The 19,973-nt window shown below is 47.6% G+C and overlaps 1 protein-coding gene across 1 annotated transcript; it reads right to left on the bottom strand.

Moving 5' to 3' along the window:
• Window positions 1-8: 8 nt before the first annotated feature.
• COPG1 (COPI coat complex subunit gamma 1) lies at window positions 9-19,950 on the bottom strand. The gene is made up of 24 exons (XM_039733977.1): window positions 19,737-19,950; window positions 16,945-16,997; window positions 16,104-16,184; window positions 15,935-16,006; window positions 15,072-15,151; window positions 13,590-13,665; window positions 13,355-13,447; window positions 12,936-13,022; window positions 12,627-12,784; window positions 11,892-12,025; window positions 11,253-11,320; window positions 10,334-10,522; window positions 9,781-9,876; window positions 8,151-8,394; window positions 7,698-7,773; window positions 7,303-7,406; window positions 7,070-7,195; window positions 6,615-6,683; window positions 6,094-6,236; window positions 4,469-4,640; window positions 3,429-3,526; window positions 1,974-2,112; window positions 937-1,035; window positions 9-377 (listed from the first exon to the last, which is right to left on the bottom strand). The coding sequence occupies exons 1-24, from the start codon at window positions 19,771-19,773 to the stop codon at window positions 247-249; spliced, it is 2,625 nt and encodes an 874-aa protein (XP_039589911.1). The 5' UTR covers window positions 19,774-19,950; the 3' UTR covers window positions 9-246.
• Between the last annotated feature and the right edge of the window lie 23 nt (window positions 19,951-19,973).

Here is a 19,973-nt window from a genome sequence, read left to right as displayed (position 1 = left end):
CACAGCCAGCGAGAGCACAACACTGCTTTATTGGAACCACAGCGGGAGGAGCACAGGGAGCGGCGGGTGCGACGCTGCCGCGCGGGGAGACACGGCGGCGTAGGCAGAGATTAAAAACATGGTGATTTTATAGACAAAGCCCCAAGTACAGCTGCACTGCAGAGAACACAAAAGCTGCTGTAGTGACCGCGATCCTTATTCTGCTGTCGGGGGGGCTCAGAGTTAGGACAGTCCTGGAAAGGGGGTTTATCCGACGGAGGCCATGATGACATCCACAGGGAGCTCCTCTGCGCTGCGGGCCGTGACCTGCATGGTCACCGTGTCAGTGAGAACAAGGCGGGACCGCACCAGGAGGTCATGGCCACCCCGGAACACACCTGCGGACGACAGCGGAGGAAGGCGTGAGCACCCTGCAGGCTGCTTTCCCCTGCAAGCCTGAAGATGAACACTGCTGCAAAATCTGGTAAGTCCTAGTACTAGGGGAAAGCAGCCCCTAAAGCAGTTCAATTCCCACTCCTTATAACACACTGGGGACTCCTGCTTCTGTAAAACCCGTGAAAACAAAGTGTAAAATAAACTCCGGGTGAGAAGAGATCCAGGATTGCCTAGGAGCTCCAGTACTCATCTGTTCTGCTGGGTGAGGCTGCTGTCTTTCCCACACCAGAGGAAGCAGGATGCCACACAGCACGAAGACAGCAAATTCCACCCAGCTAAGCCTGGGGCTGATCCCAACATCCCCTCCACCACAGCACCCTCCCTGATCCCAAGACCAGTTGCTCTGCACTGCAGAGACAGAAATCATGGCAGGAACAAACGTCAAAATCCAATGCAGAGCACAGTGGACTCCATCAGGAACTCCTGCCCTGATTTTCAACAGGCAGCGCTGTGCAACCTCCCAGAGCTGCCCCTCAAGCAGAACCTCACCCCACAGCTCACCTGCCAGGTACAGTGTGTGAGAGTTCTTGTTATCTGGCACTTTATCTGACCGCTCACAGGGCTGCATACCCAGGAACTTCACAATATTGCTCACTGCCTCTGTTAGAAAAAAGCAATAAAATGGGCTCTGTGTCACAGATATCTTAGCAGGGGCACATAAAGAGCACCTAAAAGTTACTCAAGTTCTCTGTACATGTTCCTTGTCCTGAGGGACACACAACACTGGTCAGAATCATGGTTTTGGAAGCCACAAGGACTACAAAGACAACACACAAAAAGCCCCACTACCATGGGAGAGTTCTGTTATCTGATGTAGCAAATGTGCAAGAGAAAGAAGAGGGGGAGTGTGTCAGACAAGGGCAGGAGGAGAATGCAGCTGGCTGCACTTACTGCACAGCCCTGTCAGCCTGCTCGCTTCTCTGGAGACTTGCAAGGGGAGGAGATGTCTTGTAGGAGACACAAGTCTTCAGGAGAAATATGAAAAGGCCTCAGGGTGAGTATTTCAAATCCCAAGGGGCTGTTCAAGGTAGCACAGAAATGGCTACAGGACAAGGACACCCTGTATGGCATCAAAAGAACTGAGTTTTCACAGGCTTGTGAGTAAAATAGAAGGACTCTGATACATGATGAAAGAGAAGAGGGTTTAGCCCACCAGCCTGCTCACCAGCCTTGTGTCTTCTAATGTTTTCATTTTTTATTACTGGTCTCAAGAAGAATGGTGGGAGTTCATAACTGAACTATGATCTGTCTGCTTGGAAGGGTTAAGTACAAGAGCAAAGCAAGATATTCTCTTGCCTGCACAATCCAGCCTGGTCTCTACTGGTCACAAAACACTCACTAGTTTTTTTGAAATCTGAACTAACTTATTATGACAGTAACTGCAGCTCCCTATTTAACAGCTGTGGTGTAAAGCTTGTGAAGGGTTTTGCCACATTAGCCTTTCTGTGACAGATGTGAAGTGAGCCAGACTGGGCCTCAGGATTCTGCCTGCAAGAGGGAAAATAAGAGCTCTGCTGTGCTCACACACCCTTCCTTACCTTCAAGGGTTTTAATAGCAGATAAAGTAAAGGTTTCTTCCTTTTCAAACTCATCACCCACTTCATCCCAGGCTGCTCCAAAGTTTGGCTTCAGAACTCGCTGGATGTGATCAGCCACTGTGACCTCCAGATCTTCAAGCTGGTGGTACAAGAGGTTCAAGTGAAACATGGTTGTTCTTAACCCTGTTATCCTCAGATTGAACTTTAGACTGGATCCCCTAAGATCAGGTGAATGCAGGAGACTGCCTCCACTGCCACTTCTGGTTTGCTACTGAGCAGCTGCTAGGCCTGAGAAAGGCACAGGGATGCCATTGCCAGGGCTTACAAAGCAGGTTTCTGCTCTGAGCACAGCCCTTGGTCTGACAGAGATCAAAGCACTGGACAAATGGCCAAAACAGAGGGAAAAACAAAAGCTTATAAATAGCTGCCTGAGCATTTGCTTCCCTGAAATGCATGTAAGCTTGTGTTTTGCCTTTCTGGCTTATCATTTTGTAGGCTGGTACAGTGAGACACTGTCAGACGTGTGATCACCCAACATTGGCACCAGGGTAGCTGAGCAGCTGCTGTGACTGCACCTGTGCAAGGCAGAACCAGGCTTGTCCCTCCAGAGTGTGTAATGAAGGACAGGCAATGCCCTGCAGGACACCAGCCTGCATTAATTCCAACAATTGCTGCAGAAAAGAATCTCCTCCTGATTCTAGTTGAAACACATGGAAGAGTTTAAGTGTCAATCAATTGCCTTGGTGACTGGTAGGAAGCTGAAAGAAGTGTTAACCTTGTATGTTCCATTGTGAAAAACTCTCCCCACTCTTCTGGGAAGACAGTGACTCACTGCACAGCAGTGCCTCTAATCAGAGTCACAGCAGTGACAGGCAATGCACAGAAAACAGTCTCTGGAGCTAACAGGCCAAGCTGAGGCTGTGAAAACATCCCTTCCTCTCCAAGGAAGAGAGGTGCTTCTGCAGCACCACTGCTTTCAGCACTGTCAGTGCTGGGGAGAACAGAGTTCCACCTTCCCCAGAATAAGAACAAGGATGGCAACTTTCCTGTGCCAGGCAGGCCTCTAGACAATTAACTGTGCCAGCACAGGGAGCAACTTGTAGAGAACAAAAGAAGCCTGATAGCCCTCTGTCTCCACAACCCTGAGTGTGCCATTGCTGGAGCCCATAGGGCACAGTCAGCCAAACCTGGAGGATGCACCATGGCCTCCCAAAGCATACATATCCTGCACAGTCAGGTGTCCATCTACAGTGCAACAAGAGAATACTCCAAATGAGACAAAGCAAGCTCTGCAAACTGCCATCTGCATCAGAGACAGCAAGAGCTCCCTCTACTTGATACTACCCACTTTGGTGATGGTGATCACATCATTGCTTGCAGGGATCTGAGTTCAGATTGCAAAACCCCACAAAGTGACAGCAGTTTCCAGGATCAGGTGCATGCTCAGTTTCTTACCACATACTCATCCTCATAGCCCTCGTCGTCCGCCTCACCCGTGTTGGGATCACAGTCCTTGACAGTGAACTTCATCATGCAGCTGAACGTGCAGGCCACTGGAGACAAGAAAGCAAAGGCAAAGCTCACAGTACCACCACATCCACACTCCCCTGAGGTAGAATGGGGCTGGGAGGTTTGGGGCAGCCAGGCTCTCCCCATCCCTGTCAGCAGCACAGCTGACCTAGAGATAGCACTCCAACAGTTTCTGTCTCTCAAGGACAAGCTATTTATTTATAATATTAAGCCAACATTGATAAAGACAGGCTCATGATGGTTGTACAAGACCATAATCCTCAGATCAAGTGCTATTACTAATGAACCTGACATTGTGTTGGGAATACTAACTAAACATGTCCCACCAGCACCTTGTGAAGAGGCAAGATCCACATATAGGGATCAGCTCCTGTGCCTCTGAAATGAGAGCCCCTTGCACTGCAGTGCTGCAGCTCATTAATAGCACTCAGCTGGGAGAGGAAGCAATGACTCATCCCAGAAGATGGGTACTGCTGAGTGAACAGCAGCAACACGACAGCAGAGCAGTTCAGAGCACAAACCAGGGAGAGCAAAGCACAGGTAAAGCCTGATTCATGTTCTGGACAGTGGCAAACAGAGAGGGAGATGTTCAACTCAAACAGATATCCCATAAATTCTAGTGGTTTGTCTGAAATACCCTTCGCTACTCAGAGCATCTGGGCACTCTCAGCACTTCACAAGCATCAGCCTCCCCATGTCTAACACAAAGAAAGGCAGAAGGACATGCCAGGGTGCACAAAAGACTACTCATCTGCCAGCTCTCACAGCCCACCTTGGCAGTACTACAGCACAAAGGAACCAGCAGAGGAGAATAAAGGCTTGACAGCCCTCTAAACAGCAAAGACAAGTCATGCTCAGCATCACTCAGGGCTGCACCCATACACAGGCTATAAATATCTGGCTGGGATGTAAGGTAGAACATATGGGGATAAGCAATAAAGGAAAAAAGAGTGCAGACTGTTTACCTGCTGTTGGATCCTCTTCAGACAGTGCCACCAGTGTGTAGCAGGTACCTGGCTGGTTGTACACCAGGGTTTTGGCAGGCACATAGCCAATGACCTCATACCCCTCTGTTGGCTCCATCTGCACTGTGACATTCTCCAGGATCTGATCATTCAGGGTGTTTGTGCAGTCAAACTAAACAGGAAAGGAGAAAAAGGCAACAGCTTGAAGCTGCTCACTGCTCACTGCAGAGCAGCCTTAGCTGAGGCACAGTGGGAGCCTGGTGTCAGCCCGTGAACCCCCAGCTCTCTGTGCTTCCATGGTGCACCTTGCTATCAGCTGGCTCATGACAGAGCAACTTGACTAAAGAGTGCTCATTTAAATGTTTTAGGGGAGAAACTAAAATCCTGCTGGGGAGTCCAGTGCTCCAGCAAGCTTCTTTTTCAAGCAAACAAGACTTAAAACAAACCAGCATACACCAACCCAAGGCCTGCCCTCTGCAATTCAGGCAGGATCACAAATTCAGTGAGGACAGGGATGTGTCAGATTTTGCCTGTTTCAGTTCCACCAGTTAGTATGGAATGTTTTCCTCAATTTCCAGTCATTCCTGGGTTAATTCTTTGTCCTACCAAAACACAAGTACTGTGTTGCCTGTGTCATCCCACTTGGAGCTACAGGGACACAGTCCCTTCACAGCAGATGGAAAGGACATAGTTTGCATGGCCTGAACAAGGTACAGCTTGAGCAAGTTTCAGCAAGCCTGAAGTTTTCAGCAAGTTTAAACTTGCTGATTACACTTTGTTCCAGCTGCAATGCCAAATCTCTTTTAAGCTCACACAATTGCATCTGGTGGATGGACAACACTAAAAAGGTCAACGCCTGTGAGGGCTGTGTAAGCAGTTCTGAGCTTTGAGGAAGGAGCTGGCTAAGGACAAACCACTGCTGCTCACAAGCTAGCAAAGGACTCGCTGTGCCTCAGACTCCCTGAAGCCCAGGCAAGGGGACTGGCACATCAATCCTAACACCTCACATTTAACAGCAATGTGGTACAGCCAAAGCCAGGATGTACAGAAGGAAGCACCTGTGCTACAGGCTAAAACAAAACATAGCAGATGAAGAGGTCTCCCCCAATGGATCCCTTTCTTGGGGACCCTTTTCAGCTTCTCAGGTGTAGTAAGCTTCACTCTTTCATGCCCAAACCATAGGCTTGGGGACTCTGAAGAAGGAACACAGATCCCCTTGCCAACTCCTCAGTGAGAACAGCCCCACCTAGTGCTTGTTGGATTTGACTGTACCTGGAAGCATTGCTCAGACACACCCCCCACCCTTATTAATTTTCTTTGGGGTTCTGCTACCATGGATAGGAAACTAAGGAATACTCATTGCAGTGTTGTGCTTTGAACAGAGACTCTGGGTGCTGCACTGCTGGAAGTGTTCAAGGCCAGGCTGGATGGAGTTCTGAGAAACCTGGTCCAGTGGAAGGTGTCCCTGTCCATGGCAGGGGGGTTGACACTAGAGTATCTTTAAAGTCACTTCCAACTTAGGCCATTCTATGATATCCCTGAGAGATGTCTTCACAACAAAGCTTTTAGCCAGTCAGGAGCTTATCTTCTAAGAGTCCTCAGCAGCACACCCCATAGGTACCCACCTGGAACACCATGTGGTTGACAAAGGTATGCTTTGTGCAACGAACCACATACTCTGTCTCCAGCTCTGTCAGGGCCACAGGCTCTGGGGAAGACTTGAAGAGTGGGCCCAGCCCCCGAAACTCTGGGATGGCCCCCAGTTGCTCTGAAATAGAGGACACAAATTACTGCCTTCCTCAAGACACAGGGAGGTGTTAGCAGTGTCAAACCCCTTGTTTCAACTGCCAGAAGCTGCTACAGCAAGGAACTATCCATCAAGTACTCATAAACATTCCCTAGAGAATTAAATTATTTTAAATGTAAAGGAGTCATTCATTGCTCATGTCTACTGCAAGACAGAAAAAAGAGGACTGCAGGCACCCCCACCCTCCAGGAGTGAAGAGCTGACCTTAAGTTGGGAGCCCATGTCACTCTCACCACTGCAGGAAGGTAAGAAGAAGCCAGAGGGGCTAAGGCAGGCTCAGCAAGAGCAGGCTACAGAGTTCTCACACACGGACAGAGGAGAGGCCTTGCATCAATTTACCTTGGAATATTTCTTGCCGTGTTGCCGCCACTTTCTCTGGCTGTTTCACTACAGCAACAGGGGCATTTTCTGCAAATGAAAAAGAAAACAATCAAACAAAAACAAACCCAAAAGATTTGAAGGAGAAGAGTAAGAAACTACTAAATCAGAAAACAGATTAATGTCTGTAGAGGGATTTGACTAAGGGAGCTCATTTCTCATTTCCTATAGACTAGACACCCGTACTTGGCTTTGTAAGCAGCTTTAGAACTGCAGCAGCTCCAGTGAGCATTGCCAACTACTACTATTATTAGCAGTTGCACTAAATTGAAACATTAATGTGGGAGCAAGCAGATTTGAGGCCTTAGTCTTTCCAGGAGATGCAATCCCACAAAATTCAAATAGGATGGAGCCCAGCAATTCCCAGCAAGCCCAATGCAGGGAATCACTAGCATTCAGGGGACCCAATTCCTCACCTGCTCTTTGCTCAATGACAGGAGCTGTTGCCAAAGGAACAGATTTCAAGTCAAAGGGTTTCTCAGAGGGCTCCAGGGTGTACTGATGCAGAGCCCTCTCCAGGCCAGGGATGGACACTGTCAACCCTAGGGACAGAAGGGACAGATCACTGAAACCACAACAATGCCAGGTCTTTAACTCTTGTTAAACCAGGAAAGAGGTGCAGACTTGTTTTAAGGCCTTCCTGCAGTACCATTCAGGATGTAGCCAGCATTGAGGGCCTTCTGCTTCTGTTCCAGAACATTCAGATAGAAGGTGGCTCTGTCTCTCACTTCATTGTCATCATCCATCACACACCTGAGGGGAAAGTGGAATACTTTCTTCATCACTAAGAAACATCACAGGGCCAGAAAAAAACATGCCACAGGGGAGATGCAGCAGTCTCCTAGTAATTATATTAAAAAAGCAGTAATCTGCTACATATGGCTTCTGTCCACTTTGTGGTGCTGAATGCACTGGTGATCCTATCACAGGATCACGGGTACCCCCTGCACCTTCTCAGACCCACAGGCAGAAGAGACTAGACAAGCTCTCAAGCAAACAGGGTATTTCACCCAGGATGTTGAAAAACTCTGAGGCCCAACTGACCTTCTCAGTAACACCAAGATACTGGGTAACATCTCCTCATTCTGAGCTCCAAACTTGGCCAGGGCACTTACAGCACCTGTAGCAAAAGTAATGAAAACAGAATTAGAAAGCAAAGGAATCAGCTGAAGTTTCTTCCATTTCTTGGCCTTGATCAAACATCATGTCAGAGATGCTACACTAGTAAACTGTGTACATTAGTAAAACTGTCACTAGAAAGAAGCAGAGGTGAAGTGCCTGCAAACCTTTGATCAGTTTCAAGACCAGTGCATATTCCTTCCCATTTCTCAGCCACAGGCTGCCTCTTCCATCAATACTACTGCAGGATCTCTGCTGTATAAAATGATCTGCTCAGGCCTAGAGCAAATCACAACCCTCAAAAGCAGAGGCATTCATGCACTATGGCTCCCTGCAGATCTGTCTAAAGGCAGAGAACTTTCCAGGTCTGTCACTTACCTGCCCGGACTTCTTCATGCTCCAGAACAACCCTGTTGTAGATGAAGCGAATGTATTTGGAGGGGTTGTTGGTTTTGGGTCCCTCCTGTCCCAGGAGGTGGAGGATACGAGTGGCCAGCACAGTGAACTCGCAGTCCTCAATGAATTCACAGAGGTGAGACAGGCCTGTCTCTTTGCTCTCTGAGTTCTCCTCAATAATGCTGATGATGCAGTCCACAATGGCTCTCTTGTATTCAAAGCCACCCTGAGGAGCAAAAGGGAACTGCTCAGCTGGAAATATCAAAGTATTTTAGAGACTCTGTGCTAGCCAGATAGGAGAAACATTCCTTTGAAAGGTCATTCACACTCAGTGCTTTTTAATGTGTGTTTGAAAGGAGGAGGGAAGTAATTCTGCCCTCACTTTTGACCCTCTTTACACCCAGAGGGCCAGCTAATATTCAAGCTCTCTTGCAAGCTCCCTTTAGAATGGCTGCACTGGAGTAAAAAAAAACAAACCCGAGTCCTAACCCAAGAGTAAAAGGATTAATCTGTCTGAAGGGTTTTTATCTCCATCAAAATCCTCTGCTGCTAGAATTAGTGCTTAAAACAGCCATATGGAAGAAGAAAAAACCCAACCCTCTCCCATTTAGCACTAGACATCTGAGGATGAATCACAAGAGAAATGTATGAAGGATCATATCTGCCACAGCAGGACACAGCAAACAGCTCCATTAGTGTGGGATGAGAGGCAATCAATACCTCCCCAGGTACAGCCACAACCTGACATGCCAGTAATGCTTGGCTATCTTCAGACATTATTTACTGATGTCCTCAATACACACCAGGGGATTAAACTGCACACCACCCTCTGCCAATTACATGCACAGTGCCAGGCATTCGGATCTTTCTGGAGCTACTCTGGATTAAAAAAGCTTTGAAACAGAATGGTTTGAAGTACAAAACCACATTCAGAATGATACCATCCACCCACAGAAAATCTGGGAAAGGAGAATGGTCCATTTTTCACAGGAGCAAAATGAGGTACTCCGGTTTGTTCCCAACTGAGAGGCTGTCATTGGCAGGAAGTGATGTCAGAACAAGCAGTGGTGCCAGCTGTGCTGCAGGCATGTTGGATCATTTAGAAACAGCCTCAGCAAACCTCTGTAAAGCTGTCTTTCTGTGATTTTTGTCTGACTGAATGCAGAGAATGGTTATGGTACTCGTGATCCCTTCTCTGCCAGAGCACAGACACCAGAACAAAAGTGGTCCCGTGTCATCAACAGATAGATTGTTATTGAATCTTTGTGTACAAGACAAAACTTCTTGGAATTTGCTGTCAAAGTATAAAAGAAAGCTGGTTCAAATGTGAAACACACATGGACTGCCAACAGATCTGCTGTTGCTTGCATTTGCTTTGAGAGTTAATAAACCCTCACAAAAAAAAAAAAATCACAGAATGAAAACCACACTAAAAATATGCCTGGCAGTATGCTTATAACTATTGTGCACAGCTGGGCATTTCTGCAGTTACACTGCAAGCCTTTTAGAGAGAGGCTTTCACTGCACAGCCTTATCAGTAAAAGCCTGACACTCACAGGGAGTACTGTTCATGCACACGAGCAAGGCAGACCCAGCTGTCCTGCAAACTCACCTCCTCCCGAAGCATAGTGAAGAGGAAGTTCATGAGGACAGCGTGCTTGCGAGGGTACTTCTGACACAGAGCGTTGATGGCCTGCACCACTACCACCTGCAGGAAAAGGGGGCAAGTAAAAAACAGTTCTGTTTCACCCTGCAGGAAAAGATAGCTGAGCTGTATCAATTTTCTGCTGGCCTTCCTAGCCTGGAAATCGCATTTTTGTCTGTATTGATTCAACAAATGCAGCTCCAGGAGGTACAATCCTAAGAACTGGAGGAGATAGATCTTTATGCACTGGCCAGCCCCTAAAGAAAGCCCACACCCACAGGAAAGAAGAAGGAGATTTGATTCTCAGAAGGCATCTTCCCAGAAGACAGCATGTGACTTTGGAAACATAGGACTGAGGCATGGCTTAGGCAGACAGCCTCGAATACTTTCTCCTCCCTGCAAATATTCTGCTGCTTCTGGAAGCAGCTCCATGCAGGTTTAGAGCACACACACAAACATGGACAAAGACCATGAGGTTTCTTGAGGAATCTGGGTGTCCCGCCTCCTCCCACCTCCTTACTTTGAACTCATCTGAGATTTCTGACATGAAAGAGGAGATCTGCTTCATGAGCCGGTCAATGCTGCTCTCACTGCCGGTTTTCAGCAGCGTGGTGATGGCCAGGGTGGCTATGCTGCGGTTGGAGTCTGTCACAAGGTTCTCCAGGTCCAGGTTACAGGCAGTCACAGCAGATGGGTGCTTCATGGCCACCTGCAGCAGCCAAGGAAGAATAAAAATCCCTCAAGAGATGCAAAAGGCCCAGCTGGCAAAACCCAGCAAAACTCACTCCTTCCCACAGAAATAAGCAGTACAGACTGCACATGAGGGACATCTCAGACAAACAGCTAATCTGGAGTTAAGGTAACCAGCTCTTGTTTTCTGCAGAATTGCACTCCTTGCTGGAAGAAAAGCCGTAGCAATAACAGTCTTTTATTATTTTTAACACTCTGATTTTGCTCTATATAGTAAGAAACAAAAGCTATGAATTCCCAACAAAAATTTAGCCAGACTAGCTGTGCAAAATAGCTCTGTAGGCAGAAGCACAGCAGTTACCAGACACTGCCATTCTCTCTTTTTCTTTTGTAGTGTTTATAAGAAGGGAAAAGCTGGAGCAAAGACTACAACAGAGCAGGCAAAAAACACCATCAAGGTTTGATCCCTGTTTTACAAGGAGCTTCCTCACCATGGGAAGCTCAGAAGGGAAAGCAGTAACACTAAGACCAGTGACATTCTAAGAGACCAGTGAAAATGATCAGGTTTTTTTTCTTTCTGTACCGTGTTCTTTGAGGTTTTATTCCGCACAGAACACAATGAAATATAAGGCTGTAGCACAAGACAGAGGTTATTCACACAAAATCATCACATAATCTGACTGCCTTCTGCAGTCTGCACCTCCCTGCACATGAGACACTACTGGAGCTCCCAGGAGACTGGCTCCTACCTTGTTGAGGGTACGGACGGCTGCGTATCTCAGTGCTGCTTTCGGGGAGCTGCAGAACAGCTGCAGAACTGCAAGGTGGCAAAATCAACAAAGGCAGATGTTTAGGCACCTATTATTGAGAAGCATTTCATACCTAAAGCAAGAGCTTCAGTGAAGAGACAGTTGTAAGCATAAGGTAACTAGAAAAATGCTTAAGAAGCAATTGCACCTTTAACAGATTCCTCCCTTCTTCTTGTCCCCTTTGCCTTTGTTACATCCCTGATGACAACTAACTCTTACCTACCTCCCTCTTCTTCCACAGTGCTGCTATCCTCTGCTCCTTGTGAAAGCCAAATTGATCACCTTGTCATCTTTCCTGTTAAGCTAATTTGAACTGCTGTTCTCTATTTCTTGCAAACCCTGCTCCTTTCCCAGAACTGACCTATGAAGTAACCCACACCTGAACACACCAGGAAATCCTTTACAAGAACAAAGCTATTCACACACACCACAGCCTCTCAGCAGCAGCATAAAGCAGCAAAGGATAGAGCAGCATAAAAAGCCTGACACTACACCAGCCCCTTGTTTCTTGGGGCAATCAGCAGGGTCACCACTGGAGGCTCATAATACCCTTGCCATGACCATGAGCACCACACTTACCTGAGACAGCTGGAGCCAACTCCTTGGCAGTGCAGTTGGGCAGGTTGACAATGGCAGATGCAGCTTCATACACCACCATCTCATGCTTGTTTCTCAGGCAGCTCTCAATGAAATCAAACAGAGGGCTATCACGGCTAAGGGACAGAAAAAGCCCCACAAGACTGAATTAAAGCAAAGGTACTAACAGAAATGAAGAATTCAGCAGCAGAAATGGGCAGGTCCTACAGCCCATGGAAAGGTAAAGGCAGCCATAAACCCACTCTGGCCCCAGATTTTGCAGTGGTCATTATACTGTATTTCCAGAATGCTTGGCAGTCAGGCTGCCTTCTGAGAAGACACCCTCTGCCTTACAGGCTAAAGGGAATCTCCCTCAACTCTCACACAGTAGGAAATTACTTTACACACCACAGCTCTTATCCACCAGGAAGCCACACTGCATACATGCTGGATAAACAATTACAGAAGACAGAGAAAATAAAGTAGAACAAAGAACAGCTATACAAAACACTCCAGAGAAACAAGATAGTATTTGATGTGCAAGCAAGACTCACAGAAGTCATCTCAAAACAACCAGGAAAACAACCTATATTTTCTCTGCTTTTATCCAACACTAAGAGGGTAGAAGCTGCATGCTGCTCCTCAAAGACAGAACAAATGAGATGGCAAGTGAGCCTGCAAGAGGAGATGGAAGCAGGAGCAGGAAGTTCTTTCAGCAGGGCAAAGGAGCCTGCTCACCTGCCAGCCTCCTCCTCCAGCAGCTTGCTGGCTATTCGGATCATCAAGCAGTAGGCAAACGGGGACTTGAGGCCGTGGCGTGTGAACTTGCTCAGCATCTTGTTGACTGCCAGACGATCGTTCTTCCGCACGTGGTACAGCAGGCCCAGAGCGTGATACTGTGCAGGGACAGAGAATGTCACAAACCCACAGTGGGCTCCCTTCCCCTTTTGTCCCCTCTGTCGCCCAGAGGTGCCTGGCTGAGCTCCAGCAGTTTGCTCCATGCCCAGCTGCTGCTGGCTATTCCCCTGGTGGAGGTGGGTGTCCTACCTGCACCATGATATTGTCACTGGAAGCTGCCTCCTGAGCCTCGTTCACCCAGCGCTTCACCACATCATAACTGGTCTTCAGCAAGTGCTGGAAGGAGACGAAGCCACAACAACCCATGAGATAAGAATGGAGGAAGCTTTGGGAATTTCAGCTTATACTAAGAAGCAAGGAGCCTTCTCCATGAGTGTGCTGGCAGCAGTAACTTATAGAAGAACAAGGGACCAGCAGGCAGAGATCTGGCCATAACAGCTGCAGCCTCAGGAGGTTGATGATCTCTAACAAAGTCAGCACCAGTCCCTCAGTTCATAAAGACAGGAAGAGCAACAAAATCCTGAAACCCCCAAGATATCCAGTCCCACCACAGATGACTGCTTCCCTGCTAGAATGTCCCTCAGGCCTGTGCTGCAGGGAATACATACCAAGGAAGACACGAGAGCAGAGCTGGACACACTTGGCACTTTGTCAACAATTGCCTGCTTCATGTAGCGCTCAATGGCCTGCAACATGGTACTCTGCAGGGAGAGGGAAACAAAGCTGACATGGGAAAGCTGCTCGGAGTGTGAAAGGCAACAAAAGCAGAGTGGAAAGTGGGATGGGGTAAAGTAGGAAAAAGTGAAGGGCACAGAGCTGCCCCAAGGGAAAAGCAGCACTTACATCAGTGATCTGACAGAGCGCTCTCACAGCAGGGCCTCGGTAATTGTCATCCTTCCCAGTCATGTCTTTGGTTAAGCTGGGGAAACAGGAAGCTCTCAATATGGCACTCCTGAGCCAGCAGCTCTCAAGTGCACACACAGAGCACACAGAGCAGCAGGCAGCCAGCATCACAGCTGAATGCCAAGCAGGCAGCTGCAGATCTCAGGCAAATCCCACTGGGGTGGGAAGGCAGAGGAACAGATCAGTACTCAGGTCCTAAGCCCGTCAACAAGTTGCATGGGCTCCTGTTCACCAAGTCAGGCTGGAGCACATATATATATATATCCCTGAGGCATTTGTCTTTCCAACTGAACACTCATCCTGCCCTTTTCCCAGGGTCCTGGTCAGTGTGAGACCATCTGTGAAGGGCTGGGAGTTCACCATATTGCAGCACTTGAGACTGGCTTGTGCCTCAGCCCTTTACAAACCCTGCACCAGCACACTCCTGACTCCCCAACAGGATATTTCACTGGCATGATATCCTACAATATAAAGATGTATTCTATTGCCATCCTCAAGAGCTGTTGAAACCAGGAGAGGCATTATTCTTTCCTTATCTCCTGTTAATGCCTTGCCACATGACTCAAGAGACAACTCCCTCTGGGAGCCATTAATGGGCAATCAAAGACCCACCATATGACTCAGAATCAGGCTGATATCAGCCCATTGTGAGAAGCTCTGCCCAGCAGGGAGGAGCTAAGCATCCCCACCTGGATATGATCTGGGCTTTGGGACAGAGCAGGCAGCCCTTATCCACTGGTTTCCAGAGGACAAGAGCTACCAGATCTTTTCTACAGGATCACCACTTCAACAAGACTGTTTCATCTGGACTGCTACTACCACCCCAATTAGCAGGGTGTTAGGTTGTATTCTTAATCCAAAATTGTTTTTTTTTTCTTTTGTATTATTGCATGTATTTGGTTTTTTTTCCCTTTTCCTAATAAATTGTATTTCTGACTTAGAGTCTCTCACTGGTTTTGCTTTCAAACCACAACACATGATCAGCAATTCAGGAATGACTCACAGAGGGAATTTTGTTCCCTGGTGAAGTTGTATTCTGTGCTGCTACAGCATAAGTAAATCCTTGTCTACCTGTTGAAAGCCTTAGGATTTATGTTAGAATTCTTCAAAACATTTCAAGGCATTCAGACAGGACTTAATGAAAAAGCCTTTGCAAAAGGGGAAAAGCCAGCAGTGCTGCCATATCATGTAACCAGGAGATACTCCAGACATCCATGGGCATGGGCTATGGGGACACAGCATATTCTGCTTGCATCACTATGAGTTTGATGTCTGTATTTTATTGGCCTTTTATAAAGGAAAGCTTTTTCCTCACCAAGGGCATTCCCTGTCATCACCCTGCTCAGGGACTACTTCAAGAAGCTGCACAGACATTACTGAAGAGCATGTCAATGTTACAGCAAGAAAAGTGAAGTGACTGACCTGCTAGTAACAATGATCACATCTTCTGCAATAGAAGACATCTCTTTGATAGTGAGGTAACACATCCTGCGAAGAGTTGGCTGGCAAGGAAATAAGCAACAACATCAGCTGAGATGATCCCAGATAGGAAGGAATCTCAGTTTTCCCTGCTTACACAATTTTATCATGAAGAGCACAAGAACTTGATACCTTCAGAGTGCCTCACTCTCTGAGCATAAAAGATGCACAAAATCCAGAGTGATTAACAAAACACCTCTTCTAAATCCCTCAGTCTTAGGGGGAGGCCACAGAGATACCAGATTTAGCTGGATCAACAGTTTCATCTTCCACTTGTCATTCATATGAACAAGGAGAAAGCCTTGAAACTGCTTGGTGGTTTGAAAGCCTTATGTTGCTCCAAAAGCAAGAAAGCAAACTGTTTATATTCCCGAGTCCGGGGATTTCTGCACTGGTCTCATGACTTTAAAGCCTTGCAGTTTGGGGGACAACTAATGACAGTGCTACTGCTGTTAGCAGGCACTAACTCCCAGCCTCCTCCAAACACACATTTGTTGACTCTCAGCAGAATATTTTAATGCTGAGCACAAAGCACAGTAAAATACACCTGCCTACCACAACCTCATGAGTTAAATGGCAATTTACAGAGAGGAATCTGCCTCAAGAGCAGTGCATACTTCAGTTAACCTGCTACAAGATCTGGGAAGGGCTAGGAAGCTGATCACCATTTCTAAACTTTCACCCCACTCTTCCCACTCAGATCAGGTAGCTTCAGACAGGACAGAAAAGCTGATTGTATAAAAATGTGTATCTCAAGGGACAACTTGTCCTACCAGGTAAATACAGAAAACCAAAGGCAGACTTACATCATTGGACTGAAACAGCTTGGTCATAGCAAAGAAGGAGTCGGTGGCTTCCATGACACCAAGGTGCTCCCCCTGGTTGTTTGGAAAGAAGAAAGGAAATCCCAACTATCACAACCAGCTTTGGGCCTGGTGCACATGTCTGTATAGATGTATATTCTCTCTCTCTTACCTGGTTTATGAGATACAAGATCTTGGTGAGGATATGAGCACATTTTCGTGGGTTTATGGGAGTCTCATTAAACACTCGAGCCTGGAAACAAAGCACAGACAGGGACTGACACTGACCCCCCTTGCAGTGTCCTGCCTGTCCCAGCAACACATTGTGAGTGAGCTATGGAAGATAATTAATGACTTTGGATCAGATTTCCCTTTAATTCCTGTTAAACATGGGCCCCTTTAAACAGCTGGTTTTGCAGTCTGGGATTACAAATCCAAGAGCAATAGGGGTTTAAAGGCTAAATTCTCACCACACTTTCACCCACACTGGTCTGCACTGTGTGCTAGCTACAACACCACTCTTCCAACAGATGAACTTGGGTTTGCTGAAGATACAGGAGCCAACATCATTCCCAGCCTCACAAGCAAACAGAGAATGCTGAACCAACAGGAGCTGGGGATTGACATGTTCAGCTGCTCTTGAAAAGAATGGCATTTCTTCAGAGAAAATTCATAAGACTCTTTAATAACCACTCACACCCTCTCACTAATATTGACATCAACAAGGCATTTGGGGTGTCCAAGGCCATTTTCCCAACCTTCCTGGTTTGGGGTGAGGTTTCCCAGATAATTTTATTCCTTTTATTACTATATATAGTTCACAGTCCTTAAATTGTTACAGAGACCATTTCAACCTTCTTCCTTCATCTGTCCAATAATAAAATAAGAACTGCCCATTTCTTGCAGAGCAAACAGGACTGTAACAAACCCTCATTTCCTTGCTGAAGTTCTCAGCAAGAGAAGGACAGACTCTGTCCAGTGGGGTACACAGAGGAGATGGTCTGAAGATTTACCTCTTGCAAGACTGCACTCTTCTCCAGGTGCTGGAATGGGTTGGAATTCCCACCTGCAAAACAAAGAGAGTAAAAGTCTCTCTAAGGATAGTGCCATGGGAAAGCAACTTTTAAACCATGCCCATACTTTAAAAACAGTCTGAGTGTTTTGGGGTAATTTTTTCATGAACACCAAGCAATGAGAGCATCCTCTTGGAAGTAATATTAATTGGATGTCTTCATGGCAGTCAGGGAAGGCAGAGCAGATGGAACATCTTCAATTTGCCCTCCCCTCCACAAGTAACTGACTGTGAGCTGAGATGGACTGATTAGGTGCACAATAACTCTGCTCCACTGTATCCCCAAAGAGCTATTTCCACCCCTGGCCTGGGAGCTTGCTGGCAGTTAGAGCATCAACAGGACAAGCCTAGAAACAAATCTTAGACAGAAAAAGGCATCACTTGCCAGATACTGGTGAGTAAGAAGTGTTTTATCCCTCCCATATAAGCCAAACAAAAATCCACCAGTAAAGTATTTTTGGCTCTATCACTAATTAAGAGAACAAGACAGCAGATTAGATAGGCTGGACACAAAGTAACTTTCATTGTTCCACTTAACAAAGTAAATTATACTAAATAATTAGAACCCCCAGCAATTAAGGATGAAATAATCAGAGGGAAAAGCACTATCATTCTGCATGGTCTCTATTAGATTGCCTCCCAAGCTTTTGTGAGCTGCAGCTTTCCCAAAGCTGCTACTTATTGATAAGCAGGTTTTAATTAGAACCTATGTTCAGCCTGGCCCTGGGACCAAATGCAGCCTTTTCCAGGGTTATTCTAGTGTTTGTTCCAAAGCCTGGTCCACTAGAGAGAACATCTCCTGGGCCAAAACCTGACCTGATCCAAGCCTGAAGCATCCTAGGCTGGTGCCAGGAGCCCTTTCTAGAGGAAGCCTTCCATACAAAAGTAAACACATCTGCACTCTGGCTCCTTCCTGGTTCATAAAATGCCCTCCTCTGGCTCAGGAGAAGTTTGCAAAGGCAGCAGGTGGCTGAGCAAAACACAGACTTTTGTGAGGTTGAAGAGGTAGAACAAAACAAGGGGAAAGAGCAAAAATGTTTCTAGTATAAGTATGAACCAGTCCTAGGATAAATATGCTAATGTGTTCCAAAAAACCTGCCCAGCATTTCCATGGTCCAGCATGTCTACAGTCCTTAAATCAGCATGAACACTGCATCACCTCTTTATCCTTCACAGGGCTAAGGATCCTGAAATACATTGTACATGGGGTCTCAGCCCTCACAGCACCCTGCATCAGTTCTCCTCCATGGAGGGGCAGAAAGATGCAGGGAGGGCAGAGGCTGTGTGTTCATAAAGTTCCTAATATTGGGTGACTAACAACAATTTATTCTGATTTGTAGAGAAACATAATTTTGTGGCCAAAACAACATGTCAAAGGGAGTGGGAGCAGGTCATCAAAGCAAAACCATACATGGAGAGCAAAGACACAGAAGCCAATTAACTGGATATGTGTAGCTCCTGCCAGCCCCAGCCATAGGGAATGTCAATACTTTGATAGGTGTGGCAGGTGCAAATGAAAAACAGCCCCCAGAATTAAAGCCAAGAGCGATTCCCCTCCAACAGCTGCATCACTGGATTCTCTGCTTATCAAGATGTCACTGGAGGCCTTGGAAAAGGGAAACAAGAGCAAAGCATTGAATGCCCATTAAGATAAAAAGAAAGCACAGTCAGACAGAAGAATCATCAAGATGTAAGCTGAATCAATTTGCTTCAGGACACATTGATTTGTTATGCAGAGCAAGATGTGTAGAAAGCTTCATAGGAAGATAAAAAAGATGCACAAAGCTAAACCATGAAAGGAAACACTGTCTTATGTTGCATCGCTTCCACCTGAATTACACACCACATAAAATACAACCTCTTCCTTACTAATCGCCCTCAAGTTTTGAAAAGTCAGGCAATCACTTCATGTTTCCTTGGTGCTCTCAGATTTTCTCACCCACTGAAAGTAGCAGTGACTGTGGGGTGACCTGGATTCTATAGCACCTGGTTCCAGAGCTGGGCAACTGTGAACAGGGCTGATACGCTCAATTTAGGCTCTGCATCTGGTGATGTGGCACTAACCTCGGTGTGCTGTGCCCATGCAACCAGTCTAGCCTCGGCTGCAGCTGCGACAAGGAGGCAGCAGACTGCTCTAGGGCTCCCATGGCGCTCCCACAGCACTCCTGTAGGGCTCCCACAGCACTCCCATAGGGCTCCCACAGCACTCCCATAGGGCTCCCACAGCACTCCCATAGGGCTCCCATAGGGCTCCCGCAGCGCTCCCCACCGCGTTCTGCGCACACCAACAGGGCTGATACGCTCAATTTAGGCTCTGCATCTGGTGATGTGGCACTAACCTCGGTGTGCTGTGCCCATGCAACCAGTCTAGCCTCGGCTGCAGCTGCGAGAAGGAGGCAGCAGACTGCTCTAGGGCTCCCATGGCGCTCCCACAGCACTCCTGTAGGGCTCCCACAGCACTCCCATAGGGCTCCCACAGCACTCCCATAGGGCTCCCACAACACTCCCATAGGGCTCCCGCAGCGCTCCCGCAGCGCTCCCGCAGCGCTCCCCACCGCGTTCTGCGCACACCAGCGAGCCCCCGCTGCCGAGCTGGCACCGAGCCTCGCCCCCCAGCTCCCTCTGCCCCTCACGGATGCCCTCATTTCCACAGGAGGGGTCTCTCCCCTCACCAATGCCCCCCGTTCCCACAGAGGGGTCTCTCCCCTCACGGCGCCCCCGGCCTCCCCTCACCCGACTCCTCGTCCTTCTTGTCGAACTTCTTCAGCATGGTGCTACCGAGCGGCCTGTCGCTGCAGCCCTCCCGTCCCGTGGCACTGGCAGTCCCCAGCTAGATCTAGATCCAGATCCAGATCCAGATCCTGGTCCTGGTCCTGGTCCCGGTCCTGGTCCTGGTCCCGGCACCACCCCGCCCCTTCCTGCCCCCGCCCTTTCCTGCCAGCCTGTCACTGTCACCGCGGCCAACGCACT

The sequence above is a fragment of the Passer montanus genome, unplaced genomic scaffold, assembly GCF_014805655.1.
Source record: "Passer montanus isolate IOZ18808 unplaced genomic scaffold, ASM1480565v1 scaffold9, whole genome shotgun sequence".
NCBI lineage: Eukaryota > Metazoa > Chordata > Aves > Passeriformes > Passeridae > Passer > Passer montanus.
This window is presented reverse-complemented; position numbering and strand designations above follow the sequence as displayed.

Bases quoted from the DNA above. Each gene is read 5' to 3' on its own strand.
- COPG1 (XM_039733977.1), bottom strand. From the start codon at position 19,773: ATGCTGAAGAAGTTCGACAAGAAGGACGAGGAGTCGG. The intron at 12,026-12,626 runs GTGAGCAGGCTC...TCTGTCCCTTAG, and splicing joins CTGGAGGAGGAGGCTGGCAG to CCGTGATAGCCCTCTGTTTG. The intron at 10,523-11,252 runs GTAGGAGCCAGT...TGGCTGCTGCAG, and splicing joins CCGTCCGTACCCTCAACAAG to GTGGCCATGAAGCACCCATC.